The sequence below is a fragment of the Thamnophis sirtalis genome, unplaced genomic scaffold (genome assembly GCF_051295495.1).
Source record: "Thamnophis sirtalis isolate CommonGarterSnake01/CBP01778 unplaced genomic scaffold, rThaSir2_p1.2 scaffold_2, whole genome shotgun sequence".
In the NCBI taxonomy this organism is placed as follows: domain Eukaryota; kingdom Metazoa; phylum Chordata; class Lepidosauria; order Squamata; family Natricidae; genus Thamnophis; species Thamnophis sirtalis.
The window spans coordinates 45,078,018-45,100,342 of record NW_028261382.1 but is presented as its reverse complement, the minus strand read 5'-3'; the positions used below and the strand labels follow the sequence as shown (position 1 = coordinate 45,100,342).

Sequence of the window (22,325 nt, the reverse complement as noted above, 5' to 3'; positions counted from 1 at the left end):
AGGTTATCGTTTAAAAGTTGCAAACTTATTTTGATTCCCACCCACCCACCCCCAGTATCGCACTGGATCAAAACTATCTGGGAATCTGGGAGAAGATTGCAACCAATCAGTGGAACGGCTTCCTTCTTAGAAGTTGTGGATGCTCCATCACTGGAGGTTTTTAAGCAGAGATTCTCACCGGAATGGTATCCGTAGAGTCTCCTGCTTGAGCAAGGGGTTGGGCTAGATGACCTCTAAGGTCCCTCCTCACCCTGTTATTTGATTCTAATGTTGCCAAGACTGCCCGGAAGATTCTCCTCTTCTTAGCAGGTTGGCTCATTCGTACGGGGAGTATCCGAGTCGGTAAATTGACGGGAAAATTAAGGTGACGTTTAAGGATTCTGGGATTGGCAGGCCAAAACTTACCGCCTTTTGGCGTGAAAAATCCCGATCCGTCATCCCTAAAGAGCAAAGGGTTGGCCTGCCTCTTGGTTCGTGGGCTGGGGATGTCTGGATGGAGAAGAACAGGTGGTCTTTGTGGCCCCCGCCCCCACCTTCAGCTCATATTAAAAGACCATCCCTGCTGGAGGACCTCATCATAAGCACCGCACTCTTATACTGCCGGTTGTTTCCGTCCTTCCAGCGAAGGCCGGTGGGGTCCGAGCAAGCCGAGGTGTAGTTATGGGGCTCGCAGTAGATTTGGGACCGCGAGCCTTTGATGTTATCGACTTTGATCTGGTCGCAGCAGGGGCCGGCTTCAGAGTACATGGTGCTCCCTTTGGGGGGGTAGTAGGGCTCGGAGATCTCCCCTTGTTCTGAATCGGGGGGCGAAGGGATCTCGAGAGGCAGGACCACGCTGACGTCACTGTCCGGAGGAGAACTCATCTTGACCTGGACGATGGGAGGGGTGTACTTGCGGCCTTGAGTGTACGAGACGCCCTTCGTTTGATAGCCCAGCAAGGAGTGGAGGCTGCTGGCCCGACTGATGACCTGGCTGCAGGGTCGGCTGGGGGGGGCGTCAGCATCCACACTGGAGCGGGGAAGGAGCATGGTCAGTCCAGGGAGAGAAAGGGGCAGAGAAAGGGGTGCATGGTCAGTCGAGGAAGGGAAAGGAGGACCCTGCGCGGCCCAGGAGGAGGGGGGCCCCACGGTTACCCCAGGAAGGGAAAGGAAGATGGTCATCCCAAGGAAGGGACCCTGGACGATCCAGGAGGAGGAAGGCCCACGGTTATTCCAGGAAGGACCAATGGTCAGTCCAAGAACATGGTCATCCCAGGGAGGGAAAGGACCTTGGTCAAACCAGGGAGAAAAACCATCAATTGAGGAAGCGAAAGGAAGATGGTCATCCCAAGGAAGGGAAAGGACCCTGGACAATCCAGGAGGAGGAAGGCCCACGGTTATTCCAGGAAGGACCAATGGTCAGTCCAGGAACATGGTCATCCCAGGGAGGGAAAGGAGCTTGGTCAAACCAGGGAGAAAAACCATCAATTGAGGAAGCAAAAGGAAGATGGTCATCTCAAGGAAGGGAAAGGACCCTGGACGATCCAGGAGGAGGAAGGCCCATGGTTATTCCAGGAAGGGAAAGGAAGATGGTCATCTCAAGGAAGGGAAAGGACCCTGGACGATCCAGGAGGAGGAAGGCCCATGGTTATTCCAGGAAGGGAATGGAAGATGGTCATCCCAATAAAGGGAAAGGACCCTGGATGATCCAGGAGGAGGAAGGCCCACGGTTATTCCAGGAAGGACCAATGGTCAGTCCAGGAACATGGTCATCCCAGGGAGGGAAAGGACCTTGGTCAAACCAGGGAGAAAAACCATCAATTGAGGAAGCGAAAGGAAGATGGTCATCTCAAGGAAGGGAAAGGACCCTGGACGATCCAGGAGGAGGAAGGCCCATGGTTATTCCAGGAAGGACCAATGGTCAGTCCAGGAACATGGTCATCCCAGGGAGGGAAAGGAGCTTGGTCAAACCAGGGAGAAAAACCATCAATTGAGGAAGCAAAAGGAAGATGGTCATCTCAAGGAAGGGAAAGGACCCTGGACGATCCAGGAGGAGGAAGGCCCATGGTTATTCCAGGAAGGACCAATGGTCAGTCCAGGAACATGGTCATCCCAGGGAGGGAAAGGAGCTTGGTCAAACCAGGGAGAAAAACCATCAATTGAGGAAGCAAAAGGAAGATGGTCATCTCAAGGAAGGGAAAGGACCCTGGACGATCCAGGAGGAGGAAGGCCCATGGTTATTCCAGGAAGGGAAGGGAAGATGGTCATCTCAAGGAAGGGAAAGGACCCTGGACAATCCAGGAGGAGGAAGGCCCATGGTTATTCCAGGAAGGGAAGGGAAGATGGTCATCTCAAGGAAGGGAAAGGACCCTGGACGATCCAGGAGGAGGAAGGCCCATGGTTATTCCAGGAAGGACCAATGGTCAGTCCAGGAACATGGTCATCCCAGGGAGGGAAAGGAGCTTGGTCAAACCAGGGAGAAAAACCATCAATTGAGGAAGCAAAAGGAAGATGGTCATCTCAAGGAAGGGAAAGGACCCTGGACGATCCAGGAGGAGGAAGGCCCACGGTTATTCCAGGAAGGGAAAGGAAGATGGTCATCCCAAGGAAGGGAAAGGACCCTGGACGATCCAGGTGGAGGGAGGCCCATGGTTATTCCAGGAAGGACCAATGGTCAGTCCAGGAACGTGGTCATCCCAGGGAGAGCAAAGCTACAGAAAACGGAGGAACGGATCAGCCAAGAAGGAGATAGGAGCTGCCACAGGAGCATTCTTTCTTTCCCTCCCTCCCCTCCCCTCCCTCATGGAGAAAAGAGGTGGTGGGAGACCCATTTTTTTTTTGGTTCTTAAAAAAAAATAAGTCAGGGAACAATTTGAACTCACCAAGTCAGCCTGTGTCATCATAAGATCGGACCGAATTCGGATTCCACCTAGCTGCTCTTCCAAGCGGCTACCTTTTCCCCCACCTCATGGGGCAGTGAGTTCCCCAGACCCTTTGCAACCTCCTCTGTTGCCTTCTGGTGCTGGAAGTGATTCAACGCTAAAGGCAGGTAGGCTCCCGTCGGGGAAAGATTCTTCCCCCCAATGCCAACCCACGCATTTGTGCAGTGATGCTATCCATCACTGCGGAAATAAATTAACCGACGCATCTTGTCAGGTGCCCATTATGTCCTCTCGGAAGAAGGGAATTTAATTCCGCTAATGGCTGCCTTTCTGGAGTCGGCAAGAGCTTGGGGGGGAAATCCGTGCGAAACACGAATCGTGGTTTAAGAATTATGCCTTTTGCTCTTCCGTGCCTGAGGGCTGCATCAAGTTAAGGGCTTTTTATTATTCATCTGTTAATTCTACCTTCTCCTAGTTAGGCTTTTCGTAGGTCTGCATTCCTCATTCCTTTCGCACCCATCACCGTGGATGTCTATGGCCTTATTTTGAAGGAAAAGTCTCTCCGGATAATTCATATTAATCACTGCTGTTCCATTTCTCCCCGGGGCCTGTAATGTTTCTCCCTCCCTTTATGGCTTTGGAAGTTCTCCTGCCTAACAAAATAAATTTGTCAGGCACCCGGCTGGGGTTCAAAAGCAGGAAAAAAGGATGTTTTATCCAAGCTGGGCAAGTTGTGGAAATATGCTAGACTTGATCTTAAGATAAAGGTTCCCCTCGCACATATGTGCTAGTCGTTCCCGACTCTAGGGGGCGTTGCTCCTCTCCGTTTCAAAGCCGAAGAGCCAGCACTGTCCGAAGACGTCTCCGTGGTCATGTGGCCGGCATGACTCAATGCCGAAGGAGCACGGAAGGCTGTTCCCTTCCCACCAAAGGTGGTTCCCATTTTTCTACTTGCATTTTTTTACCTGCTTTCGAACTGCTAAGTTGGCAGAAGCTGGGACAAGCCACGGGGGGCTCACTCCGTTATGTGGCGCTAGGGATTCGAACCGCCCAACTGCCGACCTTTCTGATCGAGAAGCTCAGCGTCTTAGCCACTGAGCCACTTTATATTAGTGGCTAACATTAAAAAGATTTTTCAACTTGGCTTGGGATCTGAATGAGTTCATTTGTTTAAGGCAGACCAGGTTGTGTCTCTCTGCGTGGAGGCTTTGCGCTGTGTTAAGACCACCGGTGTGAGGCTGCAGCTCACACGTGTGTGTGTGTGTTTGTGTGTGTGTGTGTGTAATTATTGACAAGGCACCCAGAAAGTGAGCTCCGAAGTAGCACTTCCCAAAGGGAATGGAATTGGTGGAAAGGAGAAAAAAATAGAGGGAGGGAGAGAGGGAGGAAGGAAGGAAGGGAAGAACTGGGAAGGAAGGAGAAGTGAAAAAATGAGTGGGAGAGGGAAGAAGGAAGGAAAAAGAAGGAAGGAAGGAAGGAAGGAAGGAAGGAAGGAGGAGGAAGAAGGAAAAGGAAATGAAAGGGGGAAGAAGGAAGGAAGGAAGGAAGGAAGGAAGGAAGGAAGGAAGGAAAAAAACAAAAGAAAGGAGGAGGAAGGAATGAGAGAAAGGGAAGCAAGGAAGGAATGAGAGAAAGGGAAGGAAGGAGGGAAGGAATGAAAGAAAGAAGGAGAGAAGAAAGGAGGAACAGGAAGGAATTGGGAAGGAAGAGGAAATGAAGGGGAGGAAAGAAGGAAGGAAGAGGAAAGAAGTGAAGGAAGGAAGGAAAAATGAAAAAACAAAGGAAAGGAGGGAAGGAATGAAAGAAAGAGAAGGAAGGAGGGAAGGAACGAAAGAAAGAGAAGGAAGGAAGGAGAGAAAGAGAAGGAAGCAGGGAATGAAAGAAAGAGAAGGAAGGAAGGAGAGAAAGGGAAGAGGGAAGGAATGAAAGAAAGAGAAAGAGGGAAGGAATGAAAGAAAGAGAAGGAAGGGAGAAAGAGAAGGAAGGAAGGAATGAGAGAAAGGGAAGGAAGGAAGGAACGAAAGAAAGAGAAGGAAGGAAGGAGAGAAAGAGAAGGAAGCAGGGAATGAAAGAAAGAGAAGGAAGGCAGGAAGGAGAGAAGGAGAGGAAGCTCTGGACCTTTGGAAGAGAACTTTCGGTCCAGTGTAGATTGGGAGACGAAATCTCTGGGGCTCTTGGGCCGCCCCCATGCACCCCCCCACTCCCCGGGCCCAGGGGGGGGCTCACCAGATGTCGCTGGCCTTGGTCTGGGAGTACTGCTGATGCTTCTCGGGGGTCTCGGAGCCGAAGTTGCAGCAACAGTCCCAGCAATAGTCCTTCCCGCAGTAGCAGCTGGGACACTGGTCCCCGCAGCAGCCCCCGCCTTTGCCCCAGCAGCACCAGCAGCACCAGATCACGCCCCCGATGATGAGCGCCATGGTCAGCAGCGCGATGATGATCGAGCCCGCGATGATCCAGCCTCGGCTCCAACCTGCGGCAAAGGCAAGCGGGGCAACATGAGCTTCGGAGCGGCGGATTCGGCCTTTGGCAGCCACAATCACCCTGCGAGGTAGGACCCACCGGCAGTATGGGACGCACGACCGTTCACTTACTGGGTGTTCGAAGTTACAAAGGCCTGAGGACTGGTTTTTCCACACTTACGACCGTGGCAGGCCTCCCCCCGCGGTCACAAGAGCGGAATGCAGACCCTTGGCAGCTGACTCGTACTTATGACGGCTCGGGGTCTTGCGATCCCCTTTTGCGACCTTCCGACTAGCAAAGTCAGTGGGGAAGGGAGTGTTCCTACTGAGGCTTCCCGTGAGCCTGAAGCCAACTCCTTGTCCCGACAAAAGCCCCTTTTATTAATTGACGGTGAATTCTGCTCCTTCCCATCCAGCAAAGTCTTTCAAGGGAGGATTTACGGTCACAGACCTTATCTGCTTTGGAGAGCTGCCAGGCCGATCTCTGCAAAACTTGGCCAGGAGTCTCGGAGAGTCACAAACCAATGAAGCGAACTCATAGTCTCCTGCAAACTCCACTCCCCTGTCGCTCCTCTTTTACTTCCTCTGGGAGGGGCCATTCACCGTCCACTTGTGGCCTTCCTCCCAAGTCAACCCCTGTTCTTTAGCTGTTCCCTTCGTCTGGCTGCTCTGCGCATGCGCACACTGGGAACAGGCTCCAGCTGTTCTTCTGCCTCACTGAAGGCAGCTGATAACTGTCAGACGGCCCTGGCCCCCTCTCTGCCTCCGACACAGAGCCCTCCTCAGAGCCTTCCCCAGACTCCAGGACTGGCCCAGGTTCCTCCCCAACCTCCTCACTGTCCGAATCTGAGGGCCACAACAGCCAGATTCACTTAACAACCGGGTTCACTAACGTAACAAGTGCAGTGATTTGCTTAACAACGGTGGCCAGAAAGGTCATAAAATGGGGCCAAACTCCCTGAACAACTGTCTCACTTAGCGTCAAAAATTCGGGGCTCAATTGTGGTCGTACGTGGGAGGCAAAACGGAGGGGCTCAAGCTACTTTGTGAGCCTCCTGACAAACCAGAATCGTTCTTCAGCTACAAAACGTTGGGGGGAACTTTAGCTATATAAAGTCCGGCTGGGGAAATTCTGAAAGTCCTCGAACTTACGACCACCAGAGAGCCCCGAATTTCCATGCCTACGCAAAGCTCTTGTTAAGTGCCTTTTAACACCCCCTTTTGCAATCTTTTTGCCATGGTCGCTAAGCGAATCACTGCCGTCGTTAAATGAATCCTGTGAGCCGTTACTCCGACCTGACTTCCCCTATTGACTTGGCTCGTCGGGGGGGGGGGGGAGGAGGTTACAAAAATGGGGAACACGGGTCCTCGGGACACTGCGACCGTCGTAAATGCGAGTCAGTTGCCCAGCTTTCCAAATTCTGATCACGTGACCACGGGGGGAGGGAGGGGGGACGCTGCGGGTGTGTGAAAAGCAGTGCTAAGTCACTTTTTTTCAGGGCCGCCACTTCAAACCGTCACTAAGCGAATGGTAGTGGAAACACTTTTGCGCCTGCCAGTTTTCTGCATCCCGGCTTTGCCTTACCTCCTCCAAACTGAATGTCCACCGAACAATAAGCCATGCCGACGTTATTGCCCACGCTGCATTGGTAGGTCCCCACATGGTCATCGCACAGATCCCGGATCTGGAGTTCCCCTGGAATGACACCTGAAGGAGGGAGAGGCACAAGGGTTACAAGGCTGCAGGTACCAAGAGGTTGAAATGGCATTAGCTCCTGAGCATGTGCAGATAGATTTCCATCCATGCACAGAATGGCCATGCTGGCTGGGGGATTCTGGGAGTTGAAGTCCACCCATCTTAAAGCATACCAGCTGGGGGATTCTGGTAGTTGAAGTCCACCCATCTTAAAGCATACCAGCTGGGGGATTCTGGTAGTTGAAGTCCACCCATCTTAAAGCATACCAGCTGGGGGATTCTGGGAGTTGAAGCCCACCCATCTTAAAGCATACCAGCTGGGGGATTCTGGGAGTTGAAGCCCACCCATCTTAAAGTATGCTGACTGAGGGATTCTGGGAGTTGAAGTCCACCCATCTTAAAGCATGCTGGCTGGGGGATTCTGGGAGTTGAAGTCCACCCATCTTAAAACATGCTGACTGAGGGATTCTGGGAGTTGAAGTCCACCCATCTTAAAGCGTGCTGGCTGGGGGATTCTGGGAGTGGAAGCCCACCCATCTTAAAGCATGCTGACTGAGGGATTCTGGGAGTTGAAGTCCACCCATCTTAAAGCATGCTGGCTGGGGGATTCTGGGAGTTGAAGTCCACCCATCTTAAAACATGCTGACTGAGGGATTCTGGGAGTTGAAGTCCACCCATCTTAAAGCATGCTGGCTGGGGGATTCTGGGAGTTGAAGTCCACCCATCTTAAAACATGCTGACTGAGGGATTCTGGGAGTTGAAGTCCACCCATCTTAAAGCGTGCTGGCTGGGGGATTCTGGGAGTTGAAGCCCACCCATCTTAAAGCATGCTGGCTGGGGGATTCTGGGAGTTGAACTCCACCCATCTTAAAACATGCTGGATGGGGAATTCTGGGAGTTGAAGCCCGCCCATCTTAAAGCATGCTGGCTGAGGGATTCTGGGAGTTGAAGTCCACCCATCTTAAAACATGCTGGATGGGGGATTTTGGGAGTTGAAGCCCGCCCATCTTAAAGCATGCTGGCTGAGGGATTCTGGGAGTTGAAGCCCACCCATCTTAAAGCATGCTGGATGGGGAATTCTGGGAGTTGAAGCCCACCCATCTCAAAGCATGCTGGCTGAGGGATTCTGGGAGTTGAAGTCCACCCATCTTAAAACATGCTGGCTGTGGGATTCTGGGAATTGAAGTCCACCCATCCTAAAGCTTCCAAGGTTAAGAAACTAGTCCTAGATTCATCTTTGACATCTTTTTGGTAATGTGGCGACCAAAGCTGGATGCAGGATTCTAGCTGTGCTCTTCTTAATCCTATCTAGTGGCAAGGAGTGCCATACGCTGGATGACGTCTATCTTCCCAGCCTATTTCTCCTTCGGTTTCCAACCAGCCCAAGGTGCAGCTGCAGGAAGGCCATAGGACTCACTTGCTGAGGGCATCCAATCTTGATGACTGCCACCGGACATGGACCAGTGATAGCTGAACGGCGGAGTCCCCATTTCAGCGATGCAACGGAGAAGGACGTCTCCCCCGTACATGACCTCACCAATGATCAAGCAGCGAGGAGCGGCTGGTTTTTCTAGACAGGTCAAGCAGAGACAATAAATCAGTATTTTTCCCCCCACCCTAATTTTTAAATACGGCTGCTGCTGCCCCTCCACAAGGCCTTTGCCTTGGCTGCTTAATTCTAAACTCTAAAAAGGAAGATGAAGAAGAGAAAGGGAAAGAAAAAGAAAGGAAGGAGAAAGAAAGAGGAAGAAAGGAAGGAAGGAAGAAAGAAAGAAAAAGAAAGAAAGGAAGAGAAAGAAAGGAAGGAAGGGAGAGAGAAAGAGAGAGAGAGAGAATGAAGAAAAAAGAAAGAGAAAGAAGAAGAAGAAGAAGAGAAATGGAAATGGAAAGAGAAAGAGAGAAAGAGAAAGAAAGGAAGATGAAGAAGAGAAAGGGAAAGAAAAAGAAAGGAAGGAGAAAGAAAGAAAGAAAGAAAGGAAGAGGAAGAAAGGAAGGAAGAAAGAAAGAAAGAAAAAGAAAGAAAGGAAGAGAAAGAAAGGAAGGAAGGGAGAGAGAAAGAGAGAGAGAGAGAATGAAGAAAAGAGAAAGAGAAAGAAGAAGAAGAAGAAGAGAAATGGCAATGGAAAGAGAAAGAAAGAGAAAGAGAAAGAAAGGAAGATGAAGAAGTGAAAGGGAAAGAAAAAGAAAGAAAGAAAGGAAGAGGAAGAAAGGAAGAGAAAGAAAGGAAGGGAGAGAGAAAGAGAGAGAATGAAGAAAAAAGAAAGAGAAAGAAGAAGAAGAAGAGAAATGGAAATGGAAAGAGAAAGAAAGAGAAAGAAAAAAAGGAAGATGAAGAAGAGAAAGGGAAAGAAAGAGAAAAAGAAAGAAAAGAAAGAAGAAAGTAAGAAAGAAGAAAGTAAGAAAGAAGTAATCCATCCTTTTTGGATGGATATCGAAATGTCTATCGATACTGTGCTGCCAAACACCCCCATTCTCTTTGCAGCTGAAAAAAACAAGGCCCAGAATTTCCACGGTTTCACAGGGGGAAAAAGAAGAAGAATTTAGGGGGTGACATGATAGCAGTCTTCCAGTATTTGAGGGGCTGCCCCAAAGAAGAGGGGGGGGTGTCAACTTATTTTCCAAAGCACCAGAAGGCAGGAGAAGAGACGACGGATGGAAACTAATCGGAGAGAGAAGAAACCTGGAACGGAGGAGAAACTTCCTGACAGCGAGGACAATTAACCAGTGGAACAGCGTGACACCAGAATTTGTGGGTGCTTCGTCACTGGAGGTTTTTAAGAAGAGATTGGCTAGTCATCTGTCTTGAGATAATATCGGTTCTTCTGCTTGAGCAGGGGGCTGGACTAGAAGACCTCCAAGGTCCCTTCCAGCTCTATTCCATTCCATTCCTCTCCATATTCTCTATTGTATTCCTATTCCATTCCATATTCTTTATTCTATTCTACTCTGTTCTGTTCTATTCTCTTCTTTATTCCAATCTCTATTCTGTTTTATTCTTATCTATTCTATTCTATTCTATTCTACTCCACTCCACTCCACTCACTCATATATTCTATTCTATTCTATTCATCCCATCCATTCCATATTCTCTACTACTTACTCCATTCCATTCATATTATCTATTCTATCTATTCTATTTCTATTCCATTCCATATTCTCTATTCTACTCTACTCCATTCCATTCATCTTTTCTTTTCTTTTCTATTCTATTTTATTCTACTCCACTCCACTCCACTCCATTCATCTATTCTATTCTATTCTATTCCATCCCATCCCATCCCATTCCATATTCTCTACTACTTACTCCATTCCATTCATATTTTCTATTCTATTCTATTCTATTCCATTCCATTCCATTCATCTTTTCTTTTCATTCTATTCTATTCTATTCTATTTTACTCTACTCCACTCCACTCCACTCCATCTATTCTATTCTATTCTATTCTATTCTATTCCATCCCATCCCATCCCATTCCATATTCTCTACTACTCTACTCCATTCCACTCATATTTTCTATTCTATTCTATTCCATTCCATTCCATATTCTCTATTCTACTCTACTCCATTCCATTCATCTTTTCTTTTCTTTTCTATTCTATTCTATTCTATTTTACTCCACTCCATTCTATTCTATTCTATTCTATTCTATTCTATTCTATTCTATTCTATTCTATTCCATCCCATCCCATCCCATTCCATATTCTCTACTACTCTACTCCATTCCATTCATATTTTCTATTCTATTCTATTCTATTCCATTCCATTCCATATTCTCTATTCTACTCTACTCCATTCCATTCATCTTTTCTTTTCTATTCTATTTTACTCTACTCTACTCCACTCCACTCCATTCCATTCATATATTCTATTCTATTCCATCCCATCCCATTCCATATTCTCTACTACTCTACTCCATTCCATTCATATTTTCTATTCTATTCTATTCCATTCCATTCCATATTCTCTATTCTACTCTACTCCATTCCATTCATCTTTTCTTTTCTTTTCTTTTCTTTTCTATTCTATTCTATTTTACTCCACTCCACTCTATTCTATTCTATTCTATTCTATTCCATCCCATCCCATCCCATTCCATATTCTCTACTACTCTACTCCATTCCATTCATATTTTCTATTCTATTCTATTCTATTCCATTCCATTCCATATTCTCTATTCTACTCTACTCCATTCCATTCATCTTTTCTTTTCTATTCTATTTTACTCTACTCTACTCCACTCCACTCCATTCCATTCATATATTCTATTCCATCCCATCCCATTCCATATTCTCTACTACTCTACTCCATTCCATTCATATTTTCTATTCTATTCTATTCCATTCCATTCCATATTCTCTATTCTACTCTACTCCATTCCATTCATCTTTTCTTTTCTTTTCTTTTCTATTCTATTCTATTTTACTCCACTCCACTCTATTCTATTCTATTCCATCCCATCCCATCCCATCCAATTCCATTCCATATTCTCTACTACTCTACTCCATTCCATTCATATTTTCTATTCTATTCTATTCTATTCCATTCCATTCCATTCCATTCCATATTCTCTATTCTACTCTACTCCATTCCATTCATCTTTTCTTTTCTATTCTATTTTACTCTACTCTACTCCACTCCACTCCATTCCATTCATATATTCTATTCTATTCTATTCCATCCCATGCCATCCCATTCCATATTCTCTACTACTCTACTCCATTCCATTCATATTTTCTATTCTATTCTATTCCATTCCATATTCTCTATTCTATTCTACTCTACTCCATTCCATTCATCTTTTCTTTTCTTTTCTTTTCTTTTCTTTTCTTTTCTTTTCTTTTCTATTCTATTCTATTCTATTCTACTCTACTCTACTCTACTCTACTCTATTCCTCTGCTCTGCTCTGCTCCGCTCCACTCCACTCTACCTTGAACGGTGATGGTGACTTTGCGAGTTGCTTCCGTGGTCTTCTTCACCGTGCATTCATACGTGGCGGAGTCGCTCATCTGCAGATCCCGGAGTTGCATGGAGGCGTCGTAGAGGCTGGGGTTGGAGGAGATGAACCCCACTCGTTTCTGGAGATCAGGGGGTCCCGGGTAGATGATACGTTGGCCATGATAACCCAGGAGCTGGCGAAAAAACGGAGGAGAGAATAGAATGGAACAGAATAGAATTCTCTATTGGCCAAGTGTGATTGGACACACAAGGAATTTGCCTTCCCTGCATAAGCTCTCAGTGTACGTAAAGAAAAATGAAATACATTCATCAAGAATCCACTTAGTGATAGTCATAGGGCACTAAATAAGCAATCAAAACCACACCAGGAAACTAAGTAAAACAATATAAATTGTAAAGATACAAGCAACAAGTTTATAGTTATACATAGAGAAGGAGATGGGCAGTAGGAAGGATGGGAAGAAGAAGAGTAATATAGTCTCAAGTAAATAGTTTGACAGTGTTGTGGGAATTAGTTTTTTTAGCAGAGTGAGGGCAGAGAGGAAGGAAGGAAGGAAGGGAGGAAGGAAGGAAGGAAGGAAGGAAAGAAAATTGGAGAGAGAATGGAAAATAGAATAGAATGGGATAGGGATGGAATAGGAATAGGAATGGAATGGAATAGAATAGAATAAGAAGTAGAGAATGGAATAGAATGGAATGGAGTGGGGTGGAGTGGAATAGAATAGAATAGAATAGAATAAGAAGTATAGAATAGAATAGAATAAGAAGTATAGAATAGAATAGAATAGAATAAGAAGTAGAGAATGGGATAGAATAGAATAGAATAGAATAGAATAAGAAGTAGAGAATGGAATAGAATGGAATGGAGTGGGGTGGAGTGGAATAGAATAGAATAGAATAGAATAAGAAGTATAGAATAGAATAGAATAAGAAGTATAGAATAGAATAGAATAAGAAGTAGAGAATGGAATAGAATGGAATAGAATAGAATAGAATAGAATAGAATAAGAAGTAGAGAATGGAATAGAATGGAATGGAGTGGGGTGGAGTGGAATAGAATAGATTAGAATATAATATAATAGAATAGATTAGAATAGAATAGAATAGAATAAGTAGTAGAGAATAGAATAGAATAAGAAGTAGAGAATGGAATAGAATGGAATGGAGTGGGGTGGAGTGGAATAGAATAGTTTAGAATATAATAGAATAGAATAGAATAGAATAAGAAGTAGAGAATAGAATAGAATAGAATAGAATAGAATAGAATAAGAAGTATAGTATAGTATAGAATAGAATAGAATAAGAAGAATAGAATAGAATAGAATAGAATTCTTTATTGACTAAGTGTAATTGGACACACAAGGAATTTGTCCTCGGTGCATAAGCTCTCAGTGTACATAAAAAAATACATTCATTATGAATCATAAGACACAACACTTAGTGATAGTCATAGGATGCTAAATAAGCAATCAATACCACACCAGGAAACTAAATAAAGCAATGTAATCATAAAGATAAAAGCAACAAGGTTACAGCCACAGGTACTAATAGGAAGGATGAGAAAAAGAATACTAATACAGCCTTAGTAAATAGTTTGACAGTGTTGTGGGAATTAGTTGTTTAGCAGAGGGATGGCATGCAGGGGGAAACAACTCTCCTTGTGTCCAGTTGTTCTAGTGTACGGGGCTTGGATGTCTTTGGCGCCGAGGCGCGCAACACCCAAGTTCCTAGTCCTCCTGAGTAAAAGAAATTCCAGGCGACAGGTAATGCCTGATTAAGCTTTCAGCAGCTGCTAAGGTGTTTCCAGACAAATTCCCCAGGACTGAGACAGCCTTTAGTCCACCCATGTTTATCGCAAACCGTGAAAAGATAATTATCTCATTGAAATTGCAGATTACCAGATGCCAAGGCGAAGAGGAGGTTGGAGATGTCACATTTTCCTATCTTCCCTATCGCTGCTGTTTATTTTTTTCTTCTCTAAAGGAGGACACAGGTGTGCAGACGGCAGGCACTTTTGCCACCATCCCTTCCTTATCTCCACCCAAACCAGAGAATCACCATATTTTCGAATCGGTTTCCTGGTCGGTTAGCAGGAGCGGTTCAAAACTTTTTTTCTCTTTTTGGAACGAGAGAGAGAGACAAAGACTGGCGTGGCCCCTAAATTGTATTTTATTTTTTAACGTATTAAATGGTGCCTCCCGTCGCTCCACCTGACGACTCTGGGTGGTTTGGTTACGATTCTGAGTATTTTATAATCAGGGAGTCCTCAGTTTACAACCGCAGCCAACTCCAATATTTCCATCCTCAAGCAAGACCGTTGTTAAATAAGTTTTGCCAGGTTTACGATCTCTCTCGCCACCGCTGTTAAGTGAATCGCTGCCATGTTCAGCTAGTAACACGAGTGTGAAGTGACTTCCCTGTTGACTGTCAGAAATGGGGTAAAGTCTCCCTGCTTGGGCGGAGGAGGGGGTTGGACTAGATGACCTACATGATCCCTTCCAACTCTCTTCATCTGGATTTTAAAAGGTAAAGATAAAAGTTCCCCTCGCACATAATATGTGCTAGTCGTTCCCGACTCTAGGGGGCGCTGCTCATCCTCGTTTCAAAGCCGAAGAGCCAGCGCTGTCCGGAGACGTCTCCGTGGTCATGTGGCCGGCATGACTCAATGCCGAAGGTGCACGGAACACTGTCATTACCTTCCCACCAAAGGTGGTTCCTATTTTCCTACTTGCATTTTTTACCTGCTTTTGAACTGCTAGGTTGGCCGAAACTGGGACAAGTCATGGGAGCTCACCGCGTTACGCGGCGCTAGGGATTCAAACCGCCAAAGTGCCTAAAATAAACTAAAATATCCATCCCCCAGATGAATGAGTGATTCAGAAAATTCTAAATTGCGCCGAAATGGATAAATTAACATTAAGATTAAAGGACAAAGAAGAATCTGAATACTATGGAATTTGAAGCAATTGGTATAAATGGTTAGAAGCAGAAATAAAGTTAATTTAGCCAAGAAGCAATCGAGAAATGAATGCATATAAATAGAGAAGCAATATAAGATTGATATTGATATGTATGTATGTATGTATGTATGTATGTATGTATGTATGTATGTATGTATGTAGTGTCACAACCCCTAGTATGCCCAAATATGGGAGGAAGCTTACTGCTTCCTTTCTCTGTCTATCGGCTCGTCACATGACGAGACAGAGAAAGGAAGCAGTAGACTTCCTCCCATATTTGGGCATACCAGGGGTTGTGACACTAAATACATACCTATTTCCCTGGCTCAGCTGATAAAGGAGGAGAACCTTGTGGTTAACACATCTGCCTAATATGTAATACAGCCCAGGTTCGAATCCCAGTAAGGGTATGGCTAGCTGATGAGAGCTAAATAGCTTGAAATAGATCTATACTAGTCTCCCTTTATTAATTTATCAGCACAAATACAACATATCTATATCTATATCTATATATCTATATCTATCTATCTATCTATCTATCTATCTATCTATCTATCTATCTATCTATCTATCTATCTATCTATCTATCTACCTATCTACCTATCTATACATCTACATCTAAATCTACATCTACAGATAGATAGATAGATAGATAGATAGATAGATAGATAGATAGATAGATAGATAGATAGATAGATAGATAGATAGACATAGACATAGACATAGACATAGACATAGACATAGACATAGACATATGTAATTAGTGTCACAACCCCTGATATGCCCAAATATGGGAGGAAGCTAACTGCTTCCATTCTCTGTCCTTCGGCTCGTCACAAGAGCCCATCCAGACAGAAACCCAATATTTTTACTGTTGCCTTTTTGTTACATTTGTGTTGTATTTGTGCTGATAAATAAATAAAGGGAGTCTCCCTTTATTTATTTATCAGCACAAATACAACGTGTGTGTGTGTGTGTGTGTGTGTATTTAGTGTCACAACCCCTGATATGCCCAAATATGGGAGGAGGCATACTGCTTCCTTTCTCTGTCTATCGGCTCGTCATAAGAGACCATCCAGACAGAAACCCAATATTTTTACTGTTGCCTTTGTTACAAATACAACGTATGTATGTATGTATGTATGTATGTATGTATGTATGTATGTATGTATGTATGTATGTATGTGTATGATGACACAGCAATGTCAATGTGATGACTGAAAGTTGTTATAAATGGAAAAAGCAATAAAAATCTATTAAACCCAAAAAGATAAAATATCTGACTTACGGGATTGTACTGGGGATGCGCTCCAGTCTTCACCTGATTCCACTGAATGTCCCAGTCATTATCCGGGGTGTTATCTTCAGGATCTGAAGAAAAGGGGCACCCCAATTTCACAGACTCCCCTTTAGGCAAGTAAATGATTTTATGCCCGTCTTCGTTAATCCTCACAGCGAGACCTGCCCCTGGAAAAAGGAAGACGCCACGCTGTGAAATTCCTTCCGAAATACAGTTGCCTTCCTAACACAACTGCCTTCCCTTTGCCCCGGTTTGACTTGTGGCGGTAACAGAGTTTGGAATTATGGTTGTAGATAGAGGACTGCTTTCCATCTTGCCCCTGCTCCTGCAGATGTCCCTGCTTATCAGAAAAGATAAATCAAATCAAGATAAACTACGTCAGCTTAATTCCCCCAATCTACCAGCAAGACGATTGATGGAAAACGGAAGCTGGGTGATATATTTGGAGCGACATATTCTTCCCACCTCTTCATAATCAATGCATGCTTTCCAAGATAATAAACAAGTCAGCAGTTTAATTATCCATCCTACAACTTAAGCTAGGATTGAGTTAGCCTTCCGGTCTATAATTTCCCAGGCAGGATTTCCCCCCACCCCACCCCAATTCCATCTCATCCTCCTGTTTCAGGATATCCTGGGCCCATGTCTGATTTTTTTCTTCAAAGAATTCTTTATTTTTATTCTCTTACATACCATTTTAAGTATATACATTCACATGATTGTTATTCTTCTTTACATTTATCATTCTTATACATTTATTATTTCATTTAATAGGTTATAATATACGGTTTGAGTTGCTTTAGCATCCCTTCCTCCTGTTGTAACATCACCTGATTTTCCCTTTCTTTTCTCCCTCCCTTCTTCCATCCTACTTCCTTCCTTCCTCCTCTCCTTCCCTTCTTCCCTTTCTCCTACTCTTCCTCTTCCCCTTCTTCCCCTCTCTTTCTCTTTCTCTCCTTTCCATCCTCCTCTCCTTCCCTCCTTCCCTTCCCTTTCTCCTACTCTTCCTCTTCCCCTTCTTCCCCTCTCCTTCTCTTTCTCTCCTTTCCATCCTCCTCTCCTTACCTCTTTCTTCTTTCCACCATCTTCCTTTCATTCTTTCCTCCTCTCTCTCCCTTTCTTTTTCAATCGTTGTTGGCGTATATTTCAAAACTCCCTTGGGATAGTATTCCCACCAACCCAGATATAATTTAATATCATTTCTTATTCCCTTACCTTCGCTAGTCTACCCTAGTTATGTTCCCCCACCCCACTTTATATCTTGCTCTTGAATATATACTTATATATTTCATATTTTCTTTTCTGTTTTCCCCTCCCATGTCTGATTATTTGACCTCTCTTAAAGTTCTCGGATTCCTTCCTCATGATGGCGTGCTGGTTAGACGGATTCTTTTTTTCTCGCCGACAAACTACTGATTTTGCTGCCAAAGCTGGTTACTTGGTGGCTTCAATCCCCAGCCAGGTATATTTGAAGCTGTACAGATCTGATTTATTAGAGTCAGACATTGTAAAGTCCATCATCATCGTTGGAAGGGACCTTGGAGGTCTTCTAGTCCAACCTCCTGCTCAAGCGGGAAAACCCTATCCCCATTTCAGACAAGCGGCTGTCCGATCTCTTCTTAAAAACCTCCAGCGATGGAGCACCCACAACTTCTAGAGGCAAGTTGTTCCGCTGGTTAAATTGTTCTCACTGTTCAAAAGTTACTCCTTTGATTTAGGTTGCTTTTCTCCTTGATTAGTTTCCGGAGTCTTTGAACAATCCAACAAAGAAGGCGTTTGGATGGCTGCAATTTTGGGAGGTGTGGTGTCTTCCATCTTCCCTTACAATCTTTTGATTGATTGATTGATCAGTTGACTTCTTACCTATTTTATAACCCCTTGCTGGACATCTCCGAAGGTTCTCTATAAAATTATTCAGCGTTTGTTTGTGTGTGAGAGAGACTCTGTTCTATCTGGAAAGAGTCAAATTTTGCCGGCTGTTTACGCATCGCATTTAAGGATCTCCCTTTTCCCCCCTCTGCCCCCCCAAATATTCCTTCCTTTTTGCTCGAGAAAAAGATTGCTCTTCTCACCGTCAATATAATCTTGATTGAATACCTGCAAAGCTTTTGAAATGAGGTTGGTTATTTATCATTATTGGTTAATCTTTGGTGAGATTCACAGCCTTTGGGGCTGGTTGGTAGCTCAACAGCTCGAGTCCTAACCAAGGACCTAGGAACTGTTAAGGTAACGTCGGAAGATATAAGTTGTTCCAAGTAGGGCGGATTTTTGTAGAATCAGAATGTTCAATTCCGATAAATTTAGAATTTCCAAATAGCGAGGTAGGCCTTTAGGTATTGCTCTAAGGCAGTGTTTTTCAACCTTTTTTGTGCAAAGGCACACTTTTTTCATGAAAAAAATCACGAGGCACACCACCATTAGAAAATGTTAAAAATTTTTAACTCTGTGCCTATATTGACTATATATAAAGTAATTCTCTTGAATTTCCCATGGCACACCTTACACTATGTCACGGCACACTAGTGTGCCGCGGCACAGTGGTTGAAAAACACTACTCTAAGGGCTCCAATTACAATCAGGACATAACACAATTTCTTTTTCCACAGTCGCTCAACTTCAATTTGCAAGTCCCGGTACTTTGTGATTTTTTTCTTGCTGTTTATCTTCAATCCGTGCATCTCCAGGTATTGCAATGTCAATGAACCATACTTTTTTTCTTTTCAACTATTGTTATGTCAGGTGTGTTGTGGGCCAAGTGCCTGTCAGTCTGGATTCTGAAGTCCCACAAGATCTTGACTTTCTCATTCTCTAAAACCTTCTCAACCTGATGGTCCCAGTGGTTTTTGCTGTACTCAAATCCCAAACTTTTGGCACAATTTCCAGTGAATGATCTTAGCAACGCGGTCCTGGCGTTATAGGTAGTCAGTTTGTGAAATTTTGCTGCACCCACTGATCAAATGGCCGACTGTCTCATCTTTCTCATTACAGAGGCGACATTTGCTGTTGGTGGTAACATGCTGAATTTTTGCCTTCATGTAATTTGTGGCTAAGGCTTGTTCTTGAGCTGCCAAAATAAAGCCTTCTGTTTCTTTTTTCAGTGCTCCTGATCTTAACCAGTTCCAAGTTAGCTTTTGGTCAGCTTTGCCTTCAATACTTTTCAAGTATTGGCTATGCTTTGTTTTTCCAATTTTCAGCTCGCTTCTCAATTACTTCTTTCTTGTATTCAGCTTTTGACTTAGTTGTCTTTGAAAGGCCTCCTTTATTTACTTCCTTAATCATTGGTTCTTCCCTTTTCTGGATGTAGTCATTCAAGCTGTGTCTTTCTTCTTCCCCAGTTTACTTGTAGGAGTCCTCGACCACGCTCTGCTCTTGGTAGATATAATTGGTCAACATCACTTTTAGGGTGCAAAGGCATGATTCACTGTCACGAGCTTCCTTGTTTTTCTGTCCAAATCGTCCAATTCCATCTAGGTCCAGTCAATTATTCCTGCAGAGTATTATTATTTAATCCTGCCTTTCCGTTAAAAGCCAAATCGCTTGTGGGCTTGCCGGCAAAATTAAAACCTGATCTCAAGTATACCAATTATCTTGTTGCTCCAAAAAAATAAAAATAAAAAAATCCAGGGAGAAAACTCCACGCCTGTTGAGATTGTGGTTTCAGGTTGTCAAAGTGGCGGATCTGCTCCTCTTTGTTTTGCTCATCTTAATCATTCCTGGCTTTGGCGAGTGAGATCTCGGCGAAGGATAAAGATAATGCCAGCCTTGCAACCTTCATTAGCCGTCGTGCTCCCTAACTTGTTCCTCTGCTGTGTCTAATAATTAAGATGATGGCAGGGTATAATCCCCTTTGGAAGCCTTTGTTTACAGGAATTAAGCTATTTTCCTCCTTCGCGGTGGGTTAGGAAGCTGTACACGGAGGACTCTGCTTGTTCTGTGCGGTTTATTTATTTATCTTTATCTAGGTATCGCAACAGAATATTTGTAGCTCAGGATTGAAAGGAGGGCTCCTTGTGGAGAGGAGGAGGACTGTGGAGTTCTTGGTATTCTCTGAGTTTCCTTGTTTTCTTGCAGACGTTTCATTACCCAACTAGGTAACATCATCAGTGTTAGAAGGGAATGGAGTTAGGAGGAGGAGGGCTGTGGGGTCCTTGGTGCTCTCTGAGTTTCCTTGTTGTCTTGCAGATGTTTCATGAACAAACTAGGTAACACCATCAGTGTTAGAAAGGAGTGGGGATTGTGGAGAGGAGGAGGAGGAAGAAGAAGGTGATGATGAGGAGGAGGCAATGGAGGGGAAAGAGAGGGAGGAGTGTGGGGTCCTTGGTGCCCTCTGAGCCTCCTTGTTTTCTTGCAGGCGTTTCATTACCCAACTAGGTAACATCATCAGTGCTAGAAGGGAGTGGGGAGAAGGAGGAGGAGGAATATTGTGGGGTCCTTGACGCTCTCTGAGCTTGGTTGTTTTCTTCCAAACGTTTCATGACCCAATTAGGTAACATCATCAGTGCTAGAAGGGAAGAGAATTAGGAACAGCCTCCAAAAAAGCAGGATTTGATGACACACACACACACACACACACACACACACACACACACACACACACACAGAGGAATAAAACCCACCCGAATGGATTGTTGCGAACGTATCGTAGCTCGCCTGTTGCATGATTCTTAAAAATGCAATTTTAAGGGATTTAACACAGGGAGGCCGGTGATGGTCTCAGACCTGGTAGCTTTGGTTTAGGATAAACCTCTGACAAGATTTGGAGAGGGGAAAAGCGAGGAGGTAAATATTTCAATATCTGATCGCGAAATCCAGGCCGTTGAAATGAGGCGACATCTAGCTAACCTCAGCCGACCTGGGGAAGGTAAAACGGGGACAGATTTGGGAAGCTGCAAGAGAGCTTGGAAAAAAGCCAAGACAAAGGACTCTTGCCAAGAAAACAAGAGGAACTAGCAAGATAATTAGAATAAGAATAGAGTAGAATAGAAAAGAAATTAGAGTAGAGTAGAGTAGGACAGGACAGGAATAGGAATAATAACAATAGAAATAAGAATAACAATAGAATGGAATGGAATAGGATTGAAATTAGAATAGAATAGAAATAAGAATAGAAATAAAAGTATAGAATAGAGTAGGACAGGACAGGAATAGGAATAATAACAATAGAAATAAGAATAACAATGGAATGGAATAGAATTGAAATTAGAATAGAATAGAAATAAGAGTAAGTAGGACAGGAATAGGAATAACAATAACAATAGAAATAAGAATAACAATGGAATGGAATAGAATTGAAATTAGAATAGAATAGAAATAAGAATAGAAATAAGAATAGAAATAAGAATAGAAATAAGAATAGAAATAAGAATAGAAATAAGAATAGAAATAAGAATAGAAATAAGAATAGAAATAAGAATAGAAATAAAAGTATAGAATAGAGTAGGAATAACAGGAATAACAATAACAATAGAAATAAGAATAACAATAGAATGGAATGGAATGGAATAGAATAGAAATAAGAATAGAAATAAGAGTAGAGTAGGACAGGAATAGGAATAACAATAACAATAGAAATAAGAATAACAATAGAATGGAATGGAATAGAATAGAATTGAAATTAGAATAGAATAGAAATAAGAATAGAAATAAGAATAGAAATAAAAGTATAGAATAGAGTAGGACAGGAATAGGAATAACAATAACAATAGAAATAATAACAATAGAATGGAATGGAAATAAGAAGAGAAATAAGAAGAGAAATAAGAAGAGAAATAAGAGTAGAGTTGAAGTCGAAGTCCAACTGTCTTAAAGAAACTGGATGGAGGATTCTGGGAGCCGAAGCCCACCCATCTTTAAGCCAAGCCGGGCAGACGATTCTGGGAACTGACGTTCAACACCCATCTCAGCGCTGCCACATTTTGAAAAGCCCCAGCGTCAAGAAATGGAGACATGCCACGAAGACATAAATCCGGAACGTGCGTCTTACCTAAAAGAATGCAGGAGATTAAAAACCGCCATCCTTTGTTGCTTCCCATGCCCAAAACTAGATGGTAGCTGGATCCAAGGCAGGTACGGTACTTGGCACAGAAACCTG

The 22,325-nt window shown here is 43.9% G+C and overlaps 1 protein-coding gene across 1 annotated transcript; it reads right to left on the bottom strand.

Annotated features, from left to right (window-relative positions):
* Positions 1-476: 476 nt before the first annotated feature.
* LOC148048726 (V-set and immunoglobulin domain-containing protein 8-like) lies at positions 477-17,599 on the bottom strand. Its single transcript, XM_087703443.1, has 7 exons — positions 17,569-17,599; positions 16,223-16,401; positions 11,946-12,147; positions 8,422-8,586; positions 6,906-7,028; positions 5,088-5,331; positions 477-1,009 (listed from the first exon to the last, which is right to left on the bottom strand). The coding sequence occupies exons 1-7, from the start codon at positions 17,597-17,599 to the stop codon at positions 541-543; spliced, it is 1,413 nt and encodes a 470-aa protein (XP_087559569.1). The 3' UTR covers positions 477-540.
* Positions 17,600-22,325: the final 4,726 nt, after the last annotated feature.